Below are 21,459 nucleotides of genomic sequence, written 5' to 3'. Positions count from 1 at the left end.
TCAAGACAGAGAGAATGATGGGGGCGTAACATTATTCCCCCCTCCCGGAAGGCGCAACTTTGTGCCGTAGACAAGGAATGAAGAAAAAAGTGGACTGGTATAAAGAACAAAAGAATGGAGAGGGCTGGGAAACAAAGTCTATGCAGGAGGAGGCTTCGGGGGAGAATGATCAACAGAGGCCTGACCGGATCCAACAGAGGGAGGAGCTAAGGAGGAGACAGAAGGGTCCAAGGTGGATCAGACGGAGAGAGGAGCCAGGTCGCAACCATGATTGTAGCCCCCGGCAGAGCCGACAGATAGAGGAGCCATTGTGGAGGAAGGTCTGACGACTCCAGGGGGTCGCTTGACAGAGGCTGAGCAGGTGGCGATGGAGACGGAGAGGATAAGCAGGGCCAAGGGTCTGGCAACCGAGGCAGAGATCCGTATGTCTTGTTCATAAATGAATCAACTGATTTGAATGATTCATTTAAATAAATGCATTAGTCACTCATTAAAACTGTAATTTGCCACCACCTACTGGCATTTTTTATTTGGTAATTAAAAGTAGCATCTATATTTTATATATCATATTCAAAAAATTATATTTAAACTACTATTATTTCAAATGTATAATAGAGAAAGTTAATTTCTGAGGAAAAATAAAAAAGGTGGCAAATGTAAAATATGCTTGTTCTTGTTTGGTACTTGACTTGAATTGCTTGATTTATTTTTGCGCTTGGACTTGTTTGAGACTTGATGGTAGGGACTTGAGACTTGCTCAAGACTTACCTACGTTTAATGCAGACTAAAACAAACAATGTAAATAGCTGCCAATATGACAAACAATGCATTTGTCTGTTTGGAGCAAAATACAAATAGAGGTTGGGAAGTGGTATGAATTTCAGAAGGCTGTTTGATGAGAAGCCTTGTCTGAGCACAACTGTGCCAAGAATAATTACTGACATTGATGATCTTGGCCCTTTACCTGGGCAGTAGTATGTATTTGGTTGGCATTCCTCATCTGTTTCCTCTTCCAAAGTGTTCAGAACGGAATCAAAGATGTTTTGGAAGAGTCTACTGTAAGGAGAACCACCATTGATTGTAATAGATGCTGTTTCATCAACTTCCCAGTTTGGGAAATCTATTATGTCCTGCAAATATACTACACTGCTTGATACACTAGCAGTGCAAAGCTGAAACGTGACTAATGATTTGAAGGATGAAAATCCGCTGCAGTTGAGTTTATTTTAGAAAAAATATAAATCTATTTTTGAAACATTTCTCTAATCGTCGATGTTGACCTAACGTGCCACCTAGTGGATAAATCTCTCAATTAGTTTGTCCCATTTTGTCCTGCAAAATCGAGCTGTTATCTATGAAGCACCCCAGTTGGTCATTGAATCTAAGCAGAGTTTTAGATTAAATGTAACTTTATTTAAAACAATAATACAAATAAATAAATAAACAATACCATGGATTTTATGGCACAGCTAAAATAATGGAGTCTGTTTGGATTTGGCAGTATCTATTCTATAATCTATGCTTGCTTCTGTTAGTGAGAAATAATTATTAGCCCTGTATGGTATAATGATTTCCCTTCACACATAGTGGTAAAAACAAAAAAAAGTATGCAGATTTTTACTACTGTTTATTATATCAGTAAGAAGAAAAAAAATGTGTTTTACTACATTATTATAATCTAGAATTGTATTTTCTCTTAAATAAAACAATTATTAACAATTATTAACAATTAAAAAAATAATTATATAGAGGAAACATTCAAGAATTTATTTATTTATTTTTAAAGTTTTTTTTTTTTTTTCAAAAAGAAGAATAACAACAGAACTTGGCAAATAGTTGCGTGGTCACCATTGCATCTTAACATAGGTCATAATGGATACATACAGAGGTCAAACTACAAGACATAAAGACATAAACACAATCCATTTTTCCCAGTATTGATAATATGTGTCCATTTGTAATCTCAGTGCAAAAGTAATTCTCTCCATATTTTGAACACTGGTTACTATGTCCAACCATACTGACTTTGTTGGAGGATCCGCCTGGAGCCACTTTCGTGTTACAGCTTTCTTGCTAGTTGCTAATAAAATCTTTAATAAATACTTATCTCTCACTGTCAGATGAGCTGGTAAGTTACCCAAATAAATTGTAGAAAAAGAATAATCAATTGCATCGTCAAAGATATTATGTATTACTTTTGTTATCTCCTGCCAGTATGACTGAATAGCTGGGCAGCTCCAAAATACATGAAAGTGATCTGCTATTTGTTCCCCACATTTCCTCCAGCACACCACCATACCTGTATCACCAGTCTGAACAGATTTTAACTTGGGGGTTATAAAGTATCTAACCAGATTCCTCCAGCAAAATTCTCTCCACAAACCAGAGCTAGTAGAAGTAGCTTGAACTGAACATATATTCATCCACTCTTTCTCTGAAATAGCAAGACTGGCTTCTCTCTCCCATTTCAATCTAACCTCCCTAGTTGAGTGTTCATTATTGGATTGATTAGTTTAATAAAGTTTTGAAACAAGTTTACTATTATCTTTATTTTTATAAAACATCAAAAAATAAATCTACTAAATTGGGGTCATGTTTCTCCAAATATTTTATTTCACTGTTGAAATAAGTCCTGGTTTGCAGGTACCTGTAAAGTAAAGAAGTCTAATTTTTCCATACCATACCTATCTGAGATCTCCTGAAAACTATCTAGTTCTCCCTTTAAGGCAATTGAACTAAAAGTAGTGATGCCAAGTCTATTCCAAAATTGAAACCTCCCATCAGATTTTGCTGGTTTAAAGTCAGGGTCAAAGGTGACCCATCTCAGTAGTCTTGATCGTCTTTCCAGTGAGTGTGATTTACATTTTTTAAACCAGATTCTAAAAGGAACTTTAGTCCATTGATTTAAACTATTACGATTCTGTTTATACAAAGTTTTGTTACCTAGTAATGATTGCAGTGGTATAGCTAACTGTGAAATTTCCAGATCTTTCCACTTTGCTATTGTAGCGAGGCCACGGGAGGCAAATCAAAAAATCACACTATAAATACAAACCCTTTAAATGGGGTATTAATGCTGACTACGCCACCCCTTTAAAGTAAGGGGAACTAACTATTTGATGGAGAACAGGTTCGTTACCATGAAGGGCAGAGACATAAAATATCAGTATACAAAATATATTTATTAAGTTCACAATTGAATAAAATATTTAAAACAGCTCAAACAAAATATGACTCAATGTCACACAGAACAAAGCACTAATTTAAGGCTCACCCGTAGTAGGGTAGGCTAGCTGCAAAGTGATTATTTGTAACCACACGCCACACACACACACGCACGCACACACACACACACAGTGAGGTGAGTGACTGTAACGGCAATCCACACTCCGTGCTGCAAACACCACCACCAGGATAATAGAGCAGCTAGCCACCCAACTCAAGGGCCTAAAACACAGAAAACAAAACAATTAATCAAAATACAAACAACATCGTACTGAAAAAAAGACAATTTCCAAATGGTTGAAATATGTGCAACACAACTGACAATTGTTGCTATATAGGTAATGAAGGGACAAATTCGAAAAAAGTTAGACAATCTGAAGTTTGTCAGATTCAACCTGAATAAAAAACAACATTAATAAAGAAAAACATACAATAAACTAAATAAATCGTTCGATAACAACCAAACCTAAGATTGAATTTCAACAGTAACAAAAGACAACCAAACTCCTAAACAAAAAGAAAATCACAAGAGCAAATTTACACGCAGCCGGTAGTTCGTTTGACTAAAAGGCAGATCAGAGCACGCACCCTGACACATAGACGATCAGAAAATCAGGACAGCTACTGCCACAACCACCGGCTTTAGCGTGGAAAAAGAAAGAAACAAAACAGCAAAACAGCAGCGCCGTCTTAATCCTGTTCTATGCAGGATGCGATCACCCAAACACGCAAAAAGACGAAGCGCTCCCAAAGAAATTGTTTGTCCAAATGTCAGTCACAGAGACACACAAGTCATACAATTGCTCACAGCACAAATCTCAGCAGTTTATAGGAGGATGAGTGGAATCAACCCAACGAGGGATAGTGACAGCCTGCACACCAACGCGAAGCCGTGAATAAGATGCTATTCCAGCTTTCAGGTGGAAGTCTGCACGCACCAAGGGGCGGAGCTAGCCATGACGCATCCCAGGTAACCCAATTGCAGCCTTTATATAACAAATCCCCGGCTCTAAAAGGCTGTCAATCACAAGTGCAGGGGAGGGAACTTGCCCACTCTGCCACACTATATAATCTGGGTTACAGAAGCATGCCAATGATCTTAATTGAGCTGCCTTGTAATAATCTAACAAGCAAGGCAGTGCTCTGCCCCCTTTCTCTGTAGACAGTTGCAGTGTTTTAAATTTAATTCTTGGCTTCCTACTCCTCCAAATAAATCTTGAAATCCACTTATCCCATTCTTTAAATTGTTTAAGAGGGACTTCAATTGGTAGGGATTGGAAGAGATACAAGAGACGGGGAAGCATGTTCATTTTTATTGTATCTATTCTATTATGCATTTCTAAGGGCAGCTGGGACCACCTATCTATATCTGATTTAATTATCTTATTTACAGGGCCATAATTACTGTCAAATAATTTTGTAGTATCTTTGGTTATTAATATTCCCAAATACTTGATACTTGTTGCATTCCATTTAAATTTAAATCTATTCAACATATCTCTCTGAGGAGTATAATTAAAACTTAAAATGTGTGTTTTTTTGAACATTTAGTTTATATCCTGAGTAGGTGCCGAATTTTTTTTAAATTGACATCAGTCTAGGAATACTAACCGCTGGTGTTGCAACAAACAGCAAAACATCATCTGCATACAAACAAATCTTTTTGCTCTAAACCTCTAACACTTATTCCTTTGATTCCCTGATCATCTCTAATTGACTGATCTATGGGTTCAATATTCATTGATTCAGCTTTATTTATAAAGCACTTAACAACCACCTTGCAGCAGACCAAAGTGCTGAACAATAAAATTAAAATTAAAAGAAGGCACACATTATTCAAAATAAACATTTAAAACAATAAGAAGTCTACACATATAGGGCAAACATTTACACGATCCAGCAAATATCAGCTCAGGTGTCAAAGGCCAAGGAAAAAAGATAGGTTTTAAGATGTGATTTAAACAAAGACAGCAAAGGGGCCTGCCTAATGTAAAGAGGTAAAACATTCCATAACTTGGGGGCAGCCAATTATTAATACTATAAAAATAATAAATGCTTGACGTGACTTGCCTGGAACGCTACAAAGTCCTGAGTCGTGGTTTGAAGACGTGATTTACGAGCTCAAAAACCTGCTTGGAACGCAGCATTAGTGTGTATCCTGTCACAAAATGTGGCGAAAAGTACTGCACAAGGGGAATAGTCTGATTAAGGTGTGAACATGTCTTCCATAATGCGACTAAAATAGGAATACTCCACCTGTCTTAATTCGATTTGTGTTTATTCCGATTATGACTTTAGTCGGATTCAAGTAATCAAAAATATCAGTTTACAAGGTTGCTTCTTAATCAGAGTATTGTCTTAATTGTGTTAAAATCGGAATATTGTTGTCCTTGTAAACGTACTCAGTGTCCTTCACTTGTGCTTCAACCAAAAAACAGTGCACTTCCTGTGAGCTCTCCCTTCAATTCTTGGCATACAAATGTGAAGATTTACTTTGAAGACAGAGCAAAATACATTGTCTATAGTCCATATTATTCCTTGCACGTTTATGCATTAAACTCTGTCAAACAAGTGTATCATGGGCAAGACATATTTCTTTAAAAAGTGAATTAGAATTTCTATCATAGGAGCCTTATATAGGATTCTAATTGGAATACTTTGGGATTTTATAGACAAGGAAACATTTTGCACATTCTGAAAGGGGTGTAAACTTTTGACCTCAACTGTAACTGCGGTTTCAACAATGTGGTTGCCAAGAAACAAAGAGGTGTAGGTTTGTAGAGTAATATACAACAGGTTTGAGTGTGGCTCAACCAATTACAATCAAGGACCAGAACTGTCCGTTCTAGACATTTTGTTTGATACTCTTTACACACTGAGGGGATCTGTTAGGCTTCTCTCTATTGTGAATTCGCATGTGCCTGTTAAGGCTTTCTTTATGTCTGAAACTCTTTCCACACTGTTTGCATTTGTAAGGCTTCTCTCCAGTGTGAACTCTCATGTGAATATTAAGGGTTCCCTTTTCATTGAAACTCTTTCCACACAGTTTGCATGAGTAAGGCTTCTCTCCAGTGTGAACTCTCATGTGTCTGTTGAGGCTTTCTTTTTGTCTGAAACTCTTTCCACACTGTTTGCATTTGTAAGGCTTCTCTCCAGTGTGGACTCTCATGTGAATATTAAGGGTTCCCTTTTCATTGAAACTCTTTCCACACAGTTTGCATGAGTAAGGCTTCTCTCCAGTGTGGACTCTCATGTGTCTGTTAAGGCTTTCTTTTTGTCTGAAACGTTTTCCACACTGTTTGCATTTGTAAGGCTTCTCTCCAGTGTGAACTCTCATGTGTGTGTTAAGGGTTCCCTTTTCCTTGAAACTCTTTCCACACAGTTTGCACATGTGAGGCTTCTCTCCAGTGTGAAAGCTCATGTGTCTGTTAAGGTATCTTTTCTGAGTGAAACTCTTTCCACACTGTTGGCAGGTAAAAGGGCTCTCCATGGTATGAATTGTCTGGTGGACTTCAAGATTTCCACTTTGAGTGAAACTCTTTCCACACAGTTTGCATGTGTAAGGCTTTACTCTATTGTGAATTTTCATGTGACCATCAAGATATCCTTGTCGACTGAAACTCTTTCCACACTGGTTGCATGAGTAAGGCTTCTCTCCAGTGTGAATTCTCATGTGTGTGTTAAGGTGTCCTTTTTGAGTGAAACTTCTTCCACACTGTTGGCAGGTAAAAAGGCGCTCCAAAGTGTGAATACGCCTGTGGACATAAAGGTATCGTTTTTGCTTGAAACTTTTCCCACACAGATGGCAGGTAAATGGTATCGAAGTCTTTTCAGACTGTAAGGAACAAAAAGATTTTTCTCCAGATATGAAATCATGAAGATTTTTAAAATGATATTTCTCTTCAGTTTCATTCAGATCTTCTCTCTCCTCTTTCAGCGCTGTTAGGTCTAAGGTGGAAAAAAAGGAATAAAAGTTAACCCAAATTTAGTGGCACAAAACAATTAACATCAAAACATGTAGATATGTAAGGCATGTATGCTAGATCCTATACCAGTGTGTACAAACCTGATCATGCTCAGCTCACATGTCACACTTTAATTTTTCAGATCATCAAAACAAATTTAAATATTAATCAAAGATTACATGTAAACACAACATACAGTTTTTGAATTTTTTTTATCATGAAGGGAAATCCAAACCCACATGGCCATGTGTGAAAAAGTGTTTGCCCTCTAAACTAAATAACTGTTTGTGCCACCCTTAGCAGCAAAAACTGCAATCAAGCATTTGCGATAACTTGCAATGAGTCTGTTCCAGCACTGTGCAGGAATTCTGGCCGACTCATCTTGACAGAATTGTTGTAATTAAGCCACATTGGAGGGTTTTTTGAGCATGAAGCGCCTTTTTAAGGTCATGCCACAGCATCTCAATAGGATTCAGGTCAGGACTTTGACTAGGCCACTCCAAAGTGTTCATTTTATTTTTCTTCAGCCATTCAGAGATGGATTTGCTGGTGTGTTTTGGATTATTGTCCTGCTGCAGAACCTAAGTTAGTTTCAGCTTGAGGTCACGAACAGATGGCCGGACATTGTCCTTCAGGATTTTTTGGCAGACAGCATAATTCATGGTTCCATTTATCACAGTAAGTCTTCCAGGTCCAGAAGCAGAAAAACAGACCCAGACAATCACACTACCACCACCATATTTTACTGTTGGTATGATGTTCTTTTTCTGAAATGCTGTGTTACTTTTACACCAGATGTAATGGGACACACACCTTCCAAAAACTTCAACTTTTGTCTCATCAGTCCCTCATCAGAGTATTTTCCCAAAAGTCTTGGGTATCAACAAGATTCTGGCAAAACTGAGACAAGCCTTTATGTTCTTTTTGCTCAGCAGCGGTTTTTGTCTTGGACCTCTGCCATGCAGGCCATTTTTGCCTAATCTCATTCATGCAGTTGTGCAGGCTCTTTAGATTTTGTTGTGGGGTCTTTTGTGACCTCTTGGATGAGTCATCGCTGCACTGTTGGAGTAATTTTGGTCAGACGGCCAATCCTGGGAAGGTTCATCACTGTTCCATGTTTTCGCCATTTGTAGATAATGGCTCGCTGGAGTCCCAAAGCTTTAGAAATGGCTTTATAATCTTTTCCAGACTGATAGGACTAAATTACTTTCCTTTACTTTTGTTTCTGAATTTCTTCTGATCTCAAAATGTGTAGCGTTTGAGGACATTTTGGTCTACTTCACTCAGGCAGGTCCTATTTATGATTACTTAATTGCGAAAAGGTGTGACAGTAATCAGGCCTGGGTGTGGCTAGAGAAACTGAACTCAGGTGTGATAAAACAGTTATGTTTTAACACTTTTTCACACAGGGACATGTGTGATTGGATTTTGTTTTCCCTTCATTAAAAGAAACCTTCATTTAAAAACTGCATCTTGTGTTATCTTTGATTAATATTTAAATTTGTTTGATGGCCTGAAATATTAAAGTGTGACAAACTTTACAAAAATTTAATAATCAGGAAGGGGGCCAACACTTTTTCACACCACTGTAAAACAGACAAGAGTCCAACACAATCATAAAAACTTAACTTGCATACTGTGTTGAAAGCCAACGAGTAAAGATGAATTTTAAGACTAGGTCCCCCGGTTTTTAACCTTATGGCAGGAACAACCAAAAGTAAATGCTCAGTGGATCTAAATGCTCTGGTTGGAGTGTATAGCTGTATTAAGTCAGAATATGCTAGTCCATTTAGTGATTTAAACACTAAAACTAAAATCGATTAAAATCAATTCTAAAATGAACAGGAAGCCAAAGGAGAGGTGCTGTGACAAGCGGGACGACCAAGAGTGAGGATCCAAATGCAAGGCTTTATTATGATGATTGTAGACAGGCAGACAGGGTCAAAAACACCAGCAAACATGAACAGCAAAGATAATCCAATAGCGTAATCCAATAAACAAGCGTGGGTCAAAATCCAGGTGGGCAGTCCAAAGGAAACAATGAAATGAAAACAAGAAACTAGAAAACTATGACTAAGACTGGGAAAACAAAAACAGAACTATGGCTAGGGAAAACAACAAGGAGACTAGGAAAACCTGAGAGCAAGGAATAACGCTTGGTAAAGTCCGCAAATGCAAATCAATACTTCGCGGTGTGAGTGTGTGTGAAGCTGGCTTTTATGGAGGACAAACAGGAAGTAACCAGCGAAGCAGCAGAGGGAGCAGCAACAGTCAGTGAGGGGCAAGACTCCCTCTGCTGGCCTGGTGTGACATAGCCCTACCCAAGGAGCGGCTTCCAGATGCTCCAAAAAACAACAGGAAGAAACAGTCCAGGGGAGCGGTGGGGGGGCCAGGAGACTGAGGCAGAACAGGTTGGGCAAAGGCCCTCCTGAGCAGAGCCGGAGGCAGAGCAGTCCTCCGAGGTGGAGCAAGAGGCTTAGGAGCCCTCCAGGGCGGAGCAGGAGGCGGAGCAGCCCTCCAGGGCGGAGCAGGAGGCTTAGGAGCCCTCCAGGGCGGAGCAGGAGGCGCAGAAATCCTCCGGGGCGGAGCAGGAGGCGCAGAAATCCTCCGGGGCGGAGCAGGAGGCGGAGCGGCCCTCCGGGGCGGAGCGGGAGGAGGAGGAACCCTCCAGGGCGGAGCAGGAGGCGGAGCGGCCCTCCAGGGCGGAGCAGGAGGCGCAGGAGCCCTCCAGGGCGGAACAGGAGGCCGCATCATGGACTGGGACCTGGGGAGAGCAGAGACAGAGGAGGCAGACAGAACAAGGAGAGAAGTAAAGAGTTCGTAGGAGTACGCTGCCTCCATGGCCATGACTGGGCAGACAGGAACTTCAGAAACGGCTGTCGTGGTCGTGTCAGAGACGACAGGGAGTCTAGGCGGTGCAGGCAGAGCATGGAATCTTGGCGGAGCAGGCAGAGCAAGGAGTCTAGGTGGAACAGGCAGAGCAAGGAACCTTTGTGGTGCTGGCAGAGCGTGAAGCCTTGGCGGAGCGGGCAGAGCGTGAAGTTCCGCTATGTACCACCAGACTCTTGCCACCAGACTCATGGGCAGAAGAGGCCACTGGGGCGCAGTGTGCAGCCCACACACTCAAAATGGCGATTGCCATAATAGGTAACGCAGTTGGCAGAGGAATGCCCTCCGGGTCAGTGGGCGTGAGGCTTGGGAGCGTTGGCTCTGCGTGACTTGGGAGCATTGGCTCTGCATGGCTTGGGAGCGTTGGCTCTGCATAGCTTGGGAGCGACGGCTTGGGTGAGACATGACATGGCTCTGGATGCTCGGGTGAGTCCTTGCTTGTCATTGAAGGATCAGCTGTGACCTGACTTGGCGTGGCTGGCACAAATATGACGTGACTTGGCGTGGTTGGGAAAGCTGGAACTTGACTTGGCCTTAGTGGAATAGCTATAACTGGACTTGGCCTGGCTGGAGCGGTTGTGTCTGGACATGGCTTGACTGGACCTGATTCAGGAGGTACAGTAGTGTCTTGATGTGACTCTGCAAGTACTGCTGTTACTTGTTTGGATACAGGAGGTGTTAGGATGTCTTGACTTGTCTGAGGGTATGAAACTTTAACTTGGCTTGACTCAGGGAGTACTGTTGCATCTTGACTAGCTTCAGAAGATAAAGCGGTGTCTTGGCTTGACTCAGGGAGTGTGGCTGGATCTTGACTTGACTCAGGAAGGGTTGCTTGGCTTGACTCAGAATGTGAAGTGGTGTTTTGATGTGACTCTGAAGGAACAGCTGCTGTGACGTGATTTGACTTTACAGAAACAGCAGACATGACCTGAACAGACTGTGGCTGGACTGATGTGATGCTAGCGAGCGCTGGCTTGGCAGACGTGACATTAGTAGATGCTGGCTTGGCTGATGTGGCGTTAGCAGGTGCTGGCTTGGCTGACGTGGCGTTAGCAGGTGCTGGCTTGGCTGACGTGGCGGTAGCAGGTGTTGGCTTGGCTGCCATCTTTGCAGCAGGCTCTGGCGTGGCAGCCATCTTTGCAGCAGGCTCTGGCGTGGCAGCCATCTTTGCAGCAGGCTCTGGCGTGGCGGCTATCTTGACCAGGAACTCAGGAACAGGAGCCATCTTGTGAACGGACTTTGGGACGGTGGCCTTCTTGTGAACAGACTCGGGAAGGGCGGCCATCTTGGGAATTGTCGCTGGAGGGGCGGCCATTTTGCAAACAGGATCTGGAAGGGCGGCCATTTTGGGTGCAGACTCAGGAAAGGCAGCCATCTTGTGAACTGGCTCAGGAACAACAGCCATCTTGTGATCAGGTTCGGGGATGGCGGCCATCTTGTGAACAGGCTTGGGGGTGGCAGCCATCTTGTGAACAGGCTTGGGGATGGCGGCCATCTTGTGATTGGGCCTTGGGGTGGCAGCCATCTTGCGAGAGAAGTCAGACGTGGTAGATTTCTTGTGAGCTGGGTCCAATTGGGTGACCATCTTAAACGCGGACTCAGGAAGAATAGTCATTCCGAAAGCAGATTCTGGAAAGGCAGCCACTTTGTGAGCAGGTTCAGGAAAGGTAGCCATCTTGTGAAGGGGCTCTTGAAAGGCAGACATCTTATGAACAGGCTTAGGAGAGGCAGCCATCTTGTGAACAGGCTTTGAAATGGCTGCCATCTTGTGAACGGGCTTTGGGATGGCAGCCATCTTATGCTGTAGCTCTAGGCTGGCAGACATCTTGTGCTGAGGCTCGGGGCTAGCAGACATCTTGTGCTGAGGCTCTAGGCTAGCAGACATCTTGTGCTGAGGCTCTAGGCTAGCAGACATTTTGTGCTGTGGCTCTAGGCTGGCAGACATTTTGTGCTGTGGCTCTTCAACAACACTCACAGTAAAGGGAGAGCCACTCAATCGCAGTGCAATGTCTATATAATGTCCTAAAGTCCAATGTGGTTGCTAAAGTGGCATTGAGGAGCTGAATGGTTCAGAAAGTCCTCCATGAAAAAATATCATCAAGCATAGGTCATCCATGGAAGTCTGGTTAGCTAATTTGACAAAGTCTATGACATACTCCTCAAGAGACCACTCACCTTGTTTAAGACGCATAATCTGAGTGGCTGGGTTCATGGTGAACTGCTGGTGGTGAAATAAAGCCGCTGGATCCGGGTTTGGCGAAGTATTCTGTGACAAGCGGGACGACCAAGAGTGAGGATCCAAATGCAAGGCTTTATTATGATGATCGTAGACAGGCAGACAGGGTCGAAAACACCAGCAAACATGAACAGCAAAGATAATCCAATAGCGTAATCCAATAAACAAGCGTGAGTCAAAATCCAGGTGGGCAGTCCAAAGGAAACAATGAAATGAAAACAAGAAACTAGAAAACTATGACTAAGACTGGGAAAACAAAAACAGAACTATGACTAGGGAAAACAACAAGGAGACTAGGAAAACCTGGGAGCAAGGAATAACGCTTGGTAAAGTCCGCAAATGCAAATCAATACTTCGCGGTGTGAGTGTGTGTGAAGCTGGCTTTTATGGAGGACAAACAGGAAGTAACCAGCGAAGCAGCAGAGGGAGCAGCAACAGTCAGTGAGGGGCAAGACTCCCTCTGCTGGCCTGGTGTGACAGGTGCCAGAATTGGTGTAATATGTTCTCGTTTTTGTGTTCCTGTCAACATAGGAGCAGCAATCTAGGGCTGACCAATCGTTGCACGTTCTCGCTCCAACCAATCACATTTAAACTTGTGAGAACATGATATTATGTCGTGGCCACAAGATATTAATTCGTGGGAACCTCATATGTTACATATGTTATATATTATATGTATTATATGTATCATATTTTATCAGTCATATTCGTAATTTTCCCCTTCATTTCGATCTCTTTACTTAATGTTCTGATTGTAGGTTCTGTGACTGGGATATTTACTGGAATGCAGTTCAAAGGTTGAATTTAAAATATATTGTATTTTATTTAGTCTAATTAATAGACAAATGTAGTGTTTCAGTGAAGAGTGAATTATTCATGTAGTTTTGTTTGGAAATCATTTATCGTCACACAGTAAAATAGGCCTACATTCCTTCTATTAACTGGTCGTCTTTTTTCCGTATTTGTATTATTATCGTCATCATTATTGTAATTATTACTATTATTATCAGCCTTTTATGTATATATTTTTATACTTTTGTTTATATTCGTTTCCCCCTTAATTTTGATCTCTTAACATTCTATATGGAAATGATACTGTTAAAATATGCTATATAACTGAGTTTTACTGGAATGTAGTTTAAAGGTTGAATTGAACATATATTTTATTTTGTTTTGTCTAATAAATAGACTATATTACATAATACTATACTGAATCATTCACGTATAGTTTCATTTGTAAATGAAAACATGCTCATTTATGGTCACACACGGGCATAAATACAATCATAAAGTCATATAGCATATGTCAAGCATTTTACAGTATCATTTCCATTTAGAACGTTAAGAGATCAAAATTAAGGGGGGAAACGAATATAAACTAAAATAAAAATATATACAATAACAATAGGCTAATAATAATAGTAATAATTATAATAATGATGATGATAATAATAATAATACAAATACGGAAAAAAGACGCAGTTAATAGAATGAATGTAATTTTTACTGTGTAACTATAAATGATTTCTAAATGAAACTACGTGAATAATTCACTCTTCACTGAAACACTATATTTGTCTGTTAATTAGACTAAATAAAATACAATATATGTTAAATTCAACCTTTGAACTGCATTCGAGTAAATATCCCAGTCATAGAACCTACATTCAGAACATTAAGGCAAGGCAAGTTTATTTATATAGCACATTTCATACACAATGGTAATTCAAAGTGCTGTACATAAAAAGGAATTAAAATCACAATAGCATAAAAATCATAAAAATTTAAAATAATAATCACAACAATAAAAACAAAATTAAGAACATTTAAGATGATTTAAAAAAAAAGAAAATGATTTCAAATTAATTAATACAGAAATGATTATACATAAAATGATGCAATCTGTTCGGACGTAGCACAGTGCTCATTCAATAAATGCACAACTGAACAGATGAGTTTTGAGTCTGCATTTAAATGTGTCTAATGTATTAGCACATCTGATCTCTTCTGGAAGCTGATTCCAACTGCGGGCGGCATAATAGCTAAAAGCGGATTCCCCTTGTTTTGTGTGAACCCTTGATATTACTGACTCGATCTTATATACAGTAAGCATATCTGCAATGTATGTAGGTCCTAGGCCATTGAGTGCTTTATAAACAAGTAAAAGTACTTTAAAATCTATCCTAAACATAACTGGAAGCCAGTGTAGGGACCTAAGGACTGGTGTAATATGCTCTGATTTTTTGGTTCTAGTCAGAATCCTGGCAGCAGCGTTCTGTATGAGCTGCAGCTGTCTAATGGTCTTCTTGGGAAGGCCGGTGAGGAGACCATTACAATAGTCTACCCTGCTGGTGATAAAGGCATGAACAAGTTTCTCCAAATCTTGACGGGAAACAAAACATCTAATTCTTGCAATGTTTTTGAGATGATAGTATGCTGATTTAGTTACTGCTTTGACATGGCTACTGAAACTGAGGTCTGACTCCAGAATCACACCCAGATTCTTGACTTGATTTTTTGTTTTTTGACCCCTAGCGTCAAGGTACGCATTTACCTTATGAACTTCATCTTTGTTTCCAAATGCAATGACTTCTGTTTTCTCCTTGTTTAACTGTAAAAAGTTTTGGCACATCCAACTGTTAATTTCATCAATGCATTGGCAGAGGGAGTCAATGGGGCTGTAGTCATTTGGCGATAAGGCTAAGTAAATCTGGGTATCATCTGCATAGCTGTGGTATGCTATTTTGTTCTTTCTCATTATTTGACTTAGTGGGAGCATATACAGGTTGAACAACAGCGGCGCTAGAATTGAGCCTTGTGGGACTCCGCATGTCATGGACGTCCACTTAGACTTATGTTCTCCTATACTCACATAATAGCCTCTCCCTTCTAAGTATGACCTGAACCAATTTAGAACCATCCCAGAAAGCCCGACCCAGTTTTCCAATCTATCTAAAAGAATGTTATGATCGACTGTGTCGAACGCAGCACTGAGATCTAGTAGTACCAGCACTGATACTTTGCCAGAATCTGAATTTAGGCAAATATCATTTACTATCTTTATGAGCGCTGTCTCTGTGCTATGATGTTGTCTGAAGCCAGATTGGAAATGGTCCAGGTATCCATTTGAGTTTATGTAGTGATTCAGCTGATTGAAAACAACCTTTTCAATAATCTTGCTTATGAAAGAAAGATTTGATATTGGTCTATAGTTGCTCAGTATGGTGTTATCAAGATTTCTCTTTTTCAAAAGGGGCTTAACAGCTGCAGTTTTCAGGGAGTTTGGAAAAGTTCCAGAAAGAAGTGAGGAGTTCACCACTTCTAAGAGATCTGCTTCTAAACAGTTAAGCACACTTTTGAAAAAAGATGTGGGAAGTGTGTCAAGGTGGCAGGTTGATGATTTGAGGTGCTTTACTGTTTCTTCCAAAATGTTGCTATCGATTGCTTCAAAAGTAGACATAATGACTTCTTTTTGAAATTGCGGTCGGATCTGTCTGACCTCTGCATAACTTGAGGGTGTGCTAATTGTCTTTCTGATATTATTGATCTTCTCAGAAAAGAAGGAAGCAAACTCATCGCACTTGCTGTCAGAGAGCAGTTCACTAGGGATCTGACTAGGGGGGTTTGTTAGTCTCTCAACGGTAGCAAAAAGAGTGCGAGTGTTGTTTAAGTTGCTGTTTATAAGGTTTGAGAAGAATGTTTGTCTAGCTTTACCTAGTTCAACATTGAAAGCATGAAGGCTGTCTTTATAGATGCTATAGTGAATTTCAAGTTTTGTCTTCCGCCACATCCGCTCAGCTTTTCTGCATTGTCTTTTCATACTCTGTACTGCTGTTGATTTTCTCCACGGCGATTTCTGTTTGCCAGAAATTCTGATTTTTACAGGTGCGATGTCATCAATGACATTCTTAACTTTTGAGTCAAAGGACTCCAGGAGAAGATCAACAGAGTCTGCAGAAATGCTTGGCATTGAAGATATAGCCTTCATAAATAGCACACTAGTGTTATCATTAATGCATCTCTTTCTGACAGAGACAGATCTAGATTCAGTGGTAGCAGAGATCAATATATCAAAGAAAATACAGAAGTGATCAGACAGTGCTACATCCTTGATAACAGTGGATGAAATGTTTAGACCCTTACTGATGAGTAAATCAAGAGTGTGTCCATGATTGTGTGTGGGCCCATGCACATGCTGAATCAGGTCAAACGTGTTCAAAACCTTTATAATTTCTTTTGTAGTTTTGCTTTCTGCATTTTACAACATGTGAACATTAAAATCCCCTGCAATAGCAAAACAGTCAAACTCTGAACAAATCATTGATAGCAGTTCTGTGAACTCTTCAACAAAGACTGGACAGTATTTTGGGGGCCTGTAAATGATGATAAACAGAATGCGTGGAGCCCCTTTCAGCACAATCCCTAGATATTCAAAAGACATGTACTGACCAAATGACACTTGCTTGCATTGATAAACATCTTTAAAAAGACCAGCGACGCCACCACCTCTTCTAACAGCTCTGCAGACACTCATGAAAGTAAAGTCTGGAGGCGCTGCTTCATTGAGGATTGTTGCACTACTGCTGTCTTCTAGCCATGTTTCATTTAGAAACATAAAATCCAGGTTGTTTGTGGTTATAAATTCATTGATCAGAAGTGATTTATTTTTTAGTGAGCGAATGTTTAAAAGGGCTAGCTTGATGGCATTACTTTTTGTCTCTAGAGCAATATTAGTTTGATGCAGAATGGGCCTCAGACTAGATGGGTCAACCGTACGGCTTGAGATGGCCTTAGACTTTCTATCACATATTAAAACAGAAATAGGGAAAACTACATGCACATTGGGTTCCCGCTTGTTCTGTAAACATTGCTGAGTGTTGCTGTTATCATAGCGTTGTCAGGGCCCAAACAAAGACAACGTCAGGGCCCAAAGAGCAAAGAGATCGAACTGAAGGGGAAAATAACGACGTATAGCATATAACATAATATCACGTTCCCACGAGTTAAATGTAGTGGCCAAGACAAACATAAGTGAACCGAAGGTGTCCCCTTAAGGTCATTGTAAAACGTGATTGGTTGGAGCGAGAACGTGCAACGATTGGTCAGCCCCACGTGGCCGGTATCTGATTGGCTTAAGTAGAAGGTGGGTGGAGTCCATGCATTTGTGGATTAGTTTGAGTCTTGATGCTTAAAAAGTTTCAAAATTCACAAATACGCACAGCGATCTACAAATGCACAGTACGCGATTCACATATAAATGCCGGGCAAAGTTGTGTTTGTAGAATAAAAAAAAAATAAAAAATTGTGAGTATGTTTTTTATTTGCAATTCAATTTTTTTTTCTTGTGAATTATAATTCATGTTTGTGGAACTCTAAGATTTATTTGTGGATCTCAATTTATTTATTTTGTGAATATTCTTGGTTTTTGTCAATCGCTTTACATTTATTTGTTGATCATAATGTATTTATTTGGAATTAAGCAACAATTCTAACTCCATACATAATCGACATTAAGGACTGCACATAAAATTATCTTGACTCACTGAACCTGGGTCAAATGAGTGAGATTGTATAAATGAAATGGTCATTTATGGTACCACTTTAACCCCAATAGATTTGTTTGAGTATTTCAGGTCATGTTTTGGACTTTAATCCCAGCTTTTCTGAGCGTCTTTTTTGAAACAGCCCCCCGAGCTTGATATTAAGACTTGATATGCGCTTGTCCTTTAGAGACAGCTAAATCAATCATCATTTATAGAAAAAAGTTACATGTAATAAAAAAATAAAAAAAAAATCATTTGTTGTTCAAGTAATTTATTTACAAGCAATATTCTCATTACAATTTCATCAGCTCTAACATAAAAAAGCATGCGGTATCTGTGGTATTTATCACATTAAATTGATGGATGTAATTTTGTATCCGGATTAATTTAGCTGTAGCTTTAGTGTCCACTGGCTGTTTTATTTGCTTATCAAACACTTTAAATGACTAAATGTAGTCAGCATGCAGTAGCTAAATGTGATCACTTACATATCAAGGTTTGTGCAAATAACTTTCACATAAATAATTTTCTTAGATACTTTTGCATAATTAGCCTAAGTGCTAGAAATCAATGGTTTTAATATTAGAAGCAGATATTGGGTTTAATGTTACAGAAAAATAAAAAAAATTTAGGCTAATTCCATATTATTGTTACAACTTAAATGCATGATCTCATAATAACAAATGCTCAGTGTGAACGCAGGATATTGAAGGAAGCGTTAGTATTTGTCATGTGATCTTAACACTTCTGTCAAATGTCTTAACATTTCTACACTCGTGTGACATTTCTGTAGTGAATTCAGCTTTGAGAATGAAAACCAACCTCTTTGTTCCTCAGCATCTTCATGTTTGACTCTAAATATTTCTTCAATCTTCATGTCTTCACTCTCCTCTTTAATAAACGCCATCTTTATAACAGTGTGTCAAATGGATCTCTGTTGATTCTCCAGGAGTTTTTCTGTGTTTGTACACTTTGTCCTGTTTAAGATGAGAATAATTAAAAGAAAGAAAAATTAATGCAAACTAAATCTCTGTGTGAGTCTCAATCAGCTGCTAGTTCAGTAGTCAGTACATTAGTAAGACAATCAGAGAGTTAATAGACTTCTTTATAAAATTTATAAAATATACAAATTACCAAGAAGGTTCATATTTAGGTAGGCTATTTTTGATTTAGATAAGGTATTCAATTATTTGTTCATATCTAATATATTACACTCTCATGAAATCATTCTCGGTTGTGATTCACTCGTTTGTGTTTGTTGTTGTCGTTTGTAGTCCGCGTGCCGCTGAATCGAATCACTGAATCATTCACAAATGATTTGATTCAAATGATTCGGATTCTCAGTTTCTCTCATCACTTCTTATCATCACACGATTGATTCATGATTTAAGGAGAGAAATGAGACGCACATTCTCTGTTACTAACGTCTTCAGTAACACTAAATAAAGCATTACAACGTTAGATTTAATAATGATGCATTTATTTTACATAGCTTGTAAAAACGCTTTATTTGATGTAACAATTAGCGTTGATTTAAAAACTTTAAAACCACGAACCTTTCTTCAGGTGAATCACAACAGATGAGGAGCGCGCGCAGCTTTATGACGTCACATCACCGGAACAAAATAAAAGTCCCATTGGTGCACTGCTCTCTAGAATCACAAATATATCATGGAAATGTTGTATATAGAATAGAATTTCGTACTCATATGATGATGCTTTTCTAAAGTTATTAACATTGTGAATGTATTAATGTTATTCTCATTTTTAATGTACATTTATAACACTTTGTTTTATGTTGATATATACCGTTACAAATGTTTCTGCTTTGTCCTCACTGAAATACCTAATCACGATCCCAAGGTACTTTGAGACACTTACATCAGTGCTTTCATCAAGGAGGACGCTGTTTTTGCTGTCACCAATATCAGACACCAATCTTTTAAGAAAATATGGTGCCAGCACCCCATTAATCATTTCGGTACACTTGGCACGGTGTATCCAAAAATGCTTGACTGCACTGGAATCTGGAACAGCAGCTTTACATGCTTTTCCAATATGGTCACAAGAGAGGATGGAGCAGTGCTCTGCAATTGACATTGCTATTGCCATTGTTGCCTCAGTCTGATTCAAAGAATCAATTTAAAAAAAAAAAATGGCAATGTAGATTGACATACTTGATTATAGGGTTTGGACTTTTCAGTGCGCTTCTGGGTTGATGCATGTTTTTTTAATGTCAGACAGCTTGGCACAAAATTTTGTCTTGCAATAGAAACACATAGGGCTTCAGCCACCCCTTGAATTCGGGGATTAACTCCCATTCTTTTCTATACTTCTGGGAATATACTGTATACAGTGCATTTTTGGCTATTGCTACAAATATACCCATGCTACTTCAGACTGGTTTTGTGGTCCAGGGTCACATATATTAAATACATACCCTCATTCAATTGTGTAAAATGGGAATTGTTTTAGTTTGTCCATGTGGGTAAACTGTTGTCTTCTATTGGTGGCTTGTTAAAACCATTAAATCATAATGGAATATGCCCAAAACACACTAGAAACCATTAAATGTATTGTTCTTATTGGTTAACAGTTGATGGTTTAATGTTTTTAATGGTATTTGTAGTGGAACAACTTCTGTGATGGTTTCTATTGGTAGTTTTTTTTCTTAATGAAATCCACTTGACCGACATGTTACCAACAAAAGGAAAAATCCCCAGTAGAGACCCTTTACCAATAAAACCAATACAATTGCCATTATAACCAGTAAAACCATTAAAAATTTTGTGATGGTTTCTTTTGGTATTTTTTTTTTCTTAATAAATGTTTTGGAAGTATTTTGCATTGTTTATTCATGGAAACTAATGTTCAGAAATATATATTACCATTAACTTAAGTTTTAAGATTAGTTAGATAGTTCAGTTCATTTTAAAAGTCTGGTCTAAAAAAAGTTTATTAAAGTTTGGCATTCTCTTGTAGCACCAGAAAGAAGATGAGACTCGACCTGCAACAAAAACAACACGCTCACAACCCACACTACCAGCTGTATTTGAACAGCAAAAAAAGATATGACGCACACTCAAATGAAGCTAAGAAGCTGAACAGGGCTGTAGCAGTCTACCTTTGCATGGATCAGGTTCCTGTGTATACTGTTGAGAAACCTGGCTTCAAACAACATTTGAACAACAGGTATGCCCTTCCTTCACGGAACTTTTTCATGCACAACGAAATCCCAGCCCTATATACCGAAACAAAAAAAATGGTCATGAACCATCTTGGAAGGAAAACATTTTTTTTTCATGCACCACTGATCTGTGGACAAGCAGGGCCACTTCCACATTCATGGCAGTAACTTTGCAATTTGTCACTGAAACCTGGGACAAGCAGAGCTGGTGTTTGGGCTGTACTGGGCTCAACTCTGAGCACACAGCAGAATGCTTGAGGGAAGCACTGCAAGAGATGATACAAGAAATAGGGGTGGACAATATATCGAACGATATTGTGAGGCGCGTTTAGTCAATGAAGCCGGTGCTTTGATTAGTAGTAAATCTCCATCACGTGCGTTTCGCTCAGGTTCCACTGGAGCGGCAATTAATAC

At 39.4% G+C, this 21,459-nt stretch overlaps 1 protein-coding gene across 1 annotated transcript; it reads right to left on the bottom strand.

Annotated features, from left to right (window-relative positions):
* Positions 1 to 3,161: 3,161 nt before the first annotated feature.
* Positions 3,162 to 19,835, bottom strand: LOC141321635 (uncharacterized). The gene is made up of 2 exons (XM_073833384.1): positions 19,740 to 19,835; positions 3,162 to 7,060 (listed from the first exon to the last, which is right to left on the bottom strand). The coding sequence occupies exons 1-2, from the start codon at positions 19,833 to 19,835 to the stop codon at positions 6,071 to 6,073; spliced, it is 1,086 nt and encodes a 361-aa protein (XP_073689485.1). The 3' UTR covers positions 3,162 to 6,070.
* Between the last annotated feature and the right edge of the window lie 1,624 nt (positions 19,836 to 21,459).

This window comes from Garra rufa, chromosome 1 (genome assembly GCF_049309525.1).
Source record: "Garra rufa chromosome 1, GarRuf1.0, whole genome shotgun sequence".
Taxonomy (NCBI): domain Eukaryota; kingdom Metazoa; phylum Chordata; class Actinopteri; order Cypriniformes; family Cyprinidae; genus Garra; species Garra rufa.
This window is presented reverse-complemented; position numbering and strand designations above follow the sequence as displayed.

What these genes read in the sequence shown, in the direction of transcription:
- LOC141321635 (XM_073833384.1), bottom strand. Translation starts at nt 19,835, where the DNA reads ATGATTAATGGGGTGCTGGCACCATATTTTCTTAAAAGATTGGTGTCT. An exon ending in TCCTTGATGAAAGCACTGAT is followed by an intron (nt 7,061 to 19,739) that starts GTAAGTGTCTCA and finishes TGTTCCTTACAG; the next exon opens with TCTGAAAAGACTTCGATACC.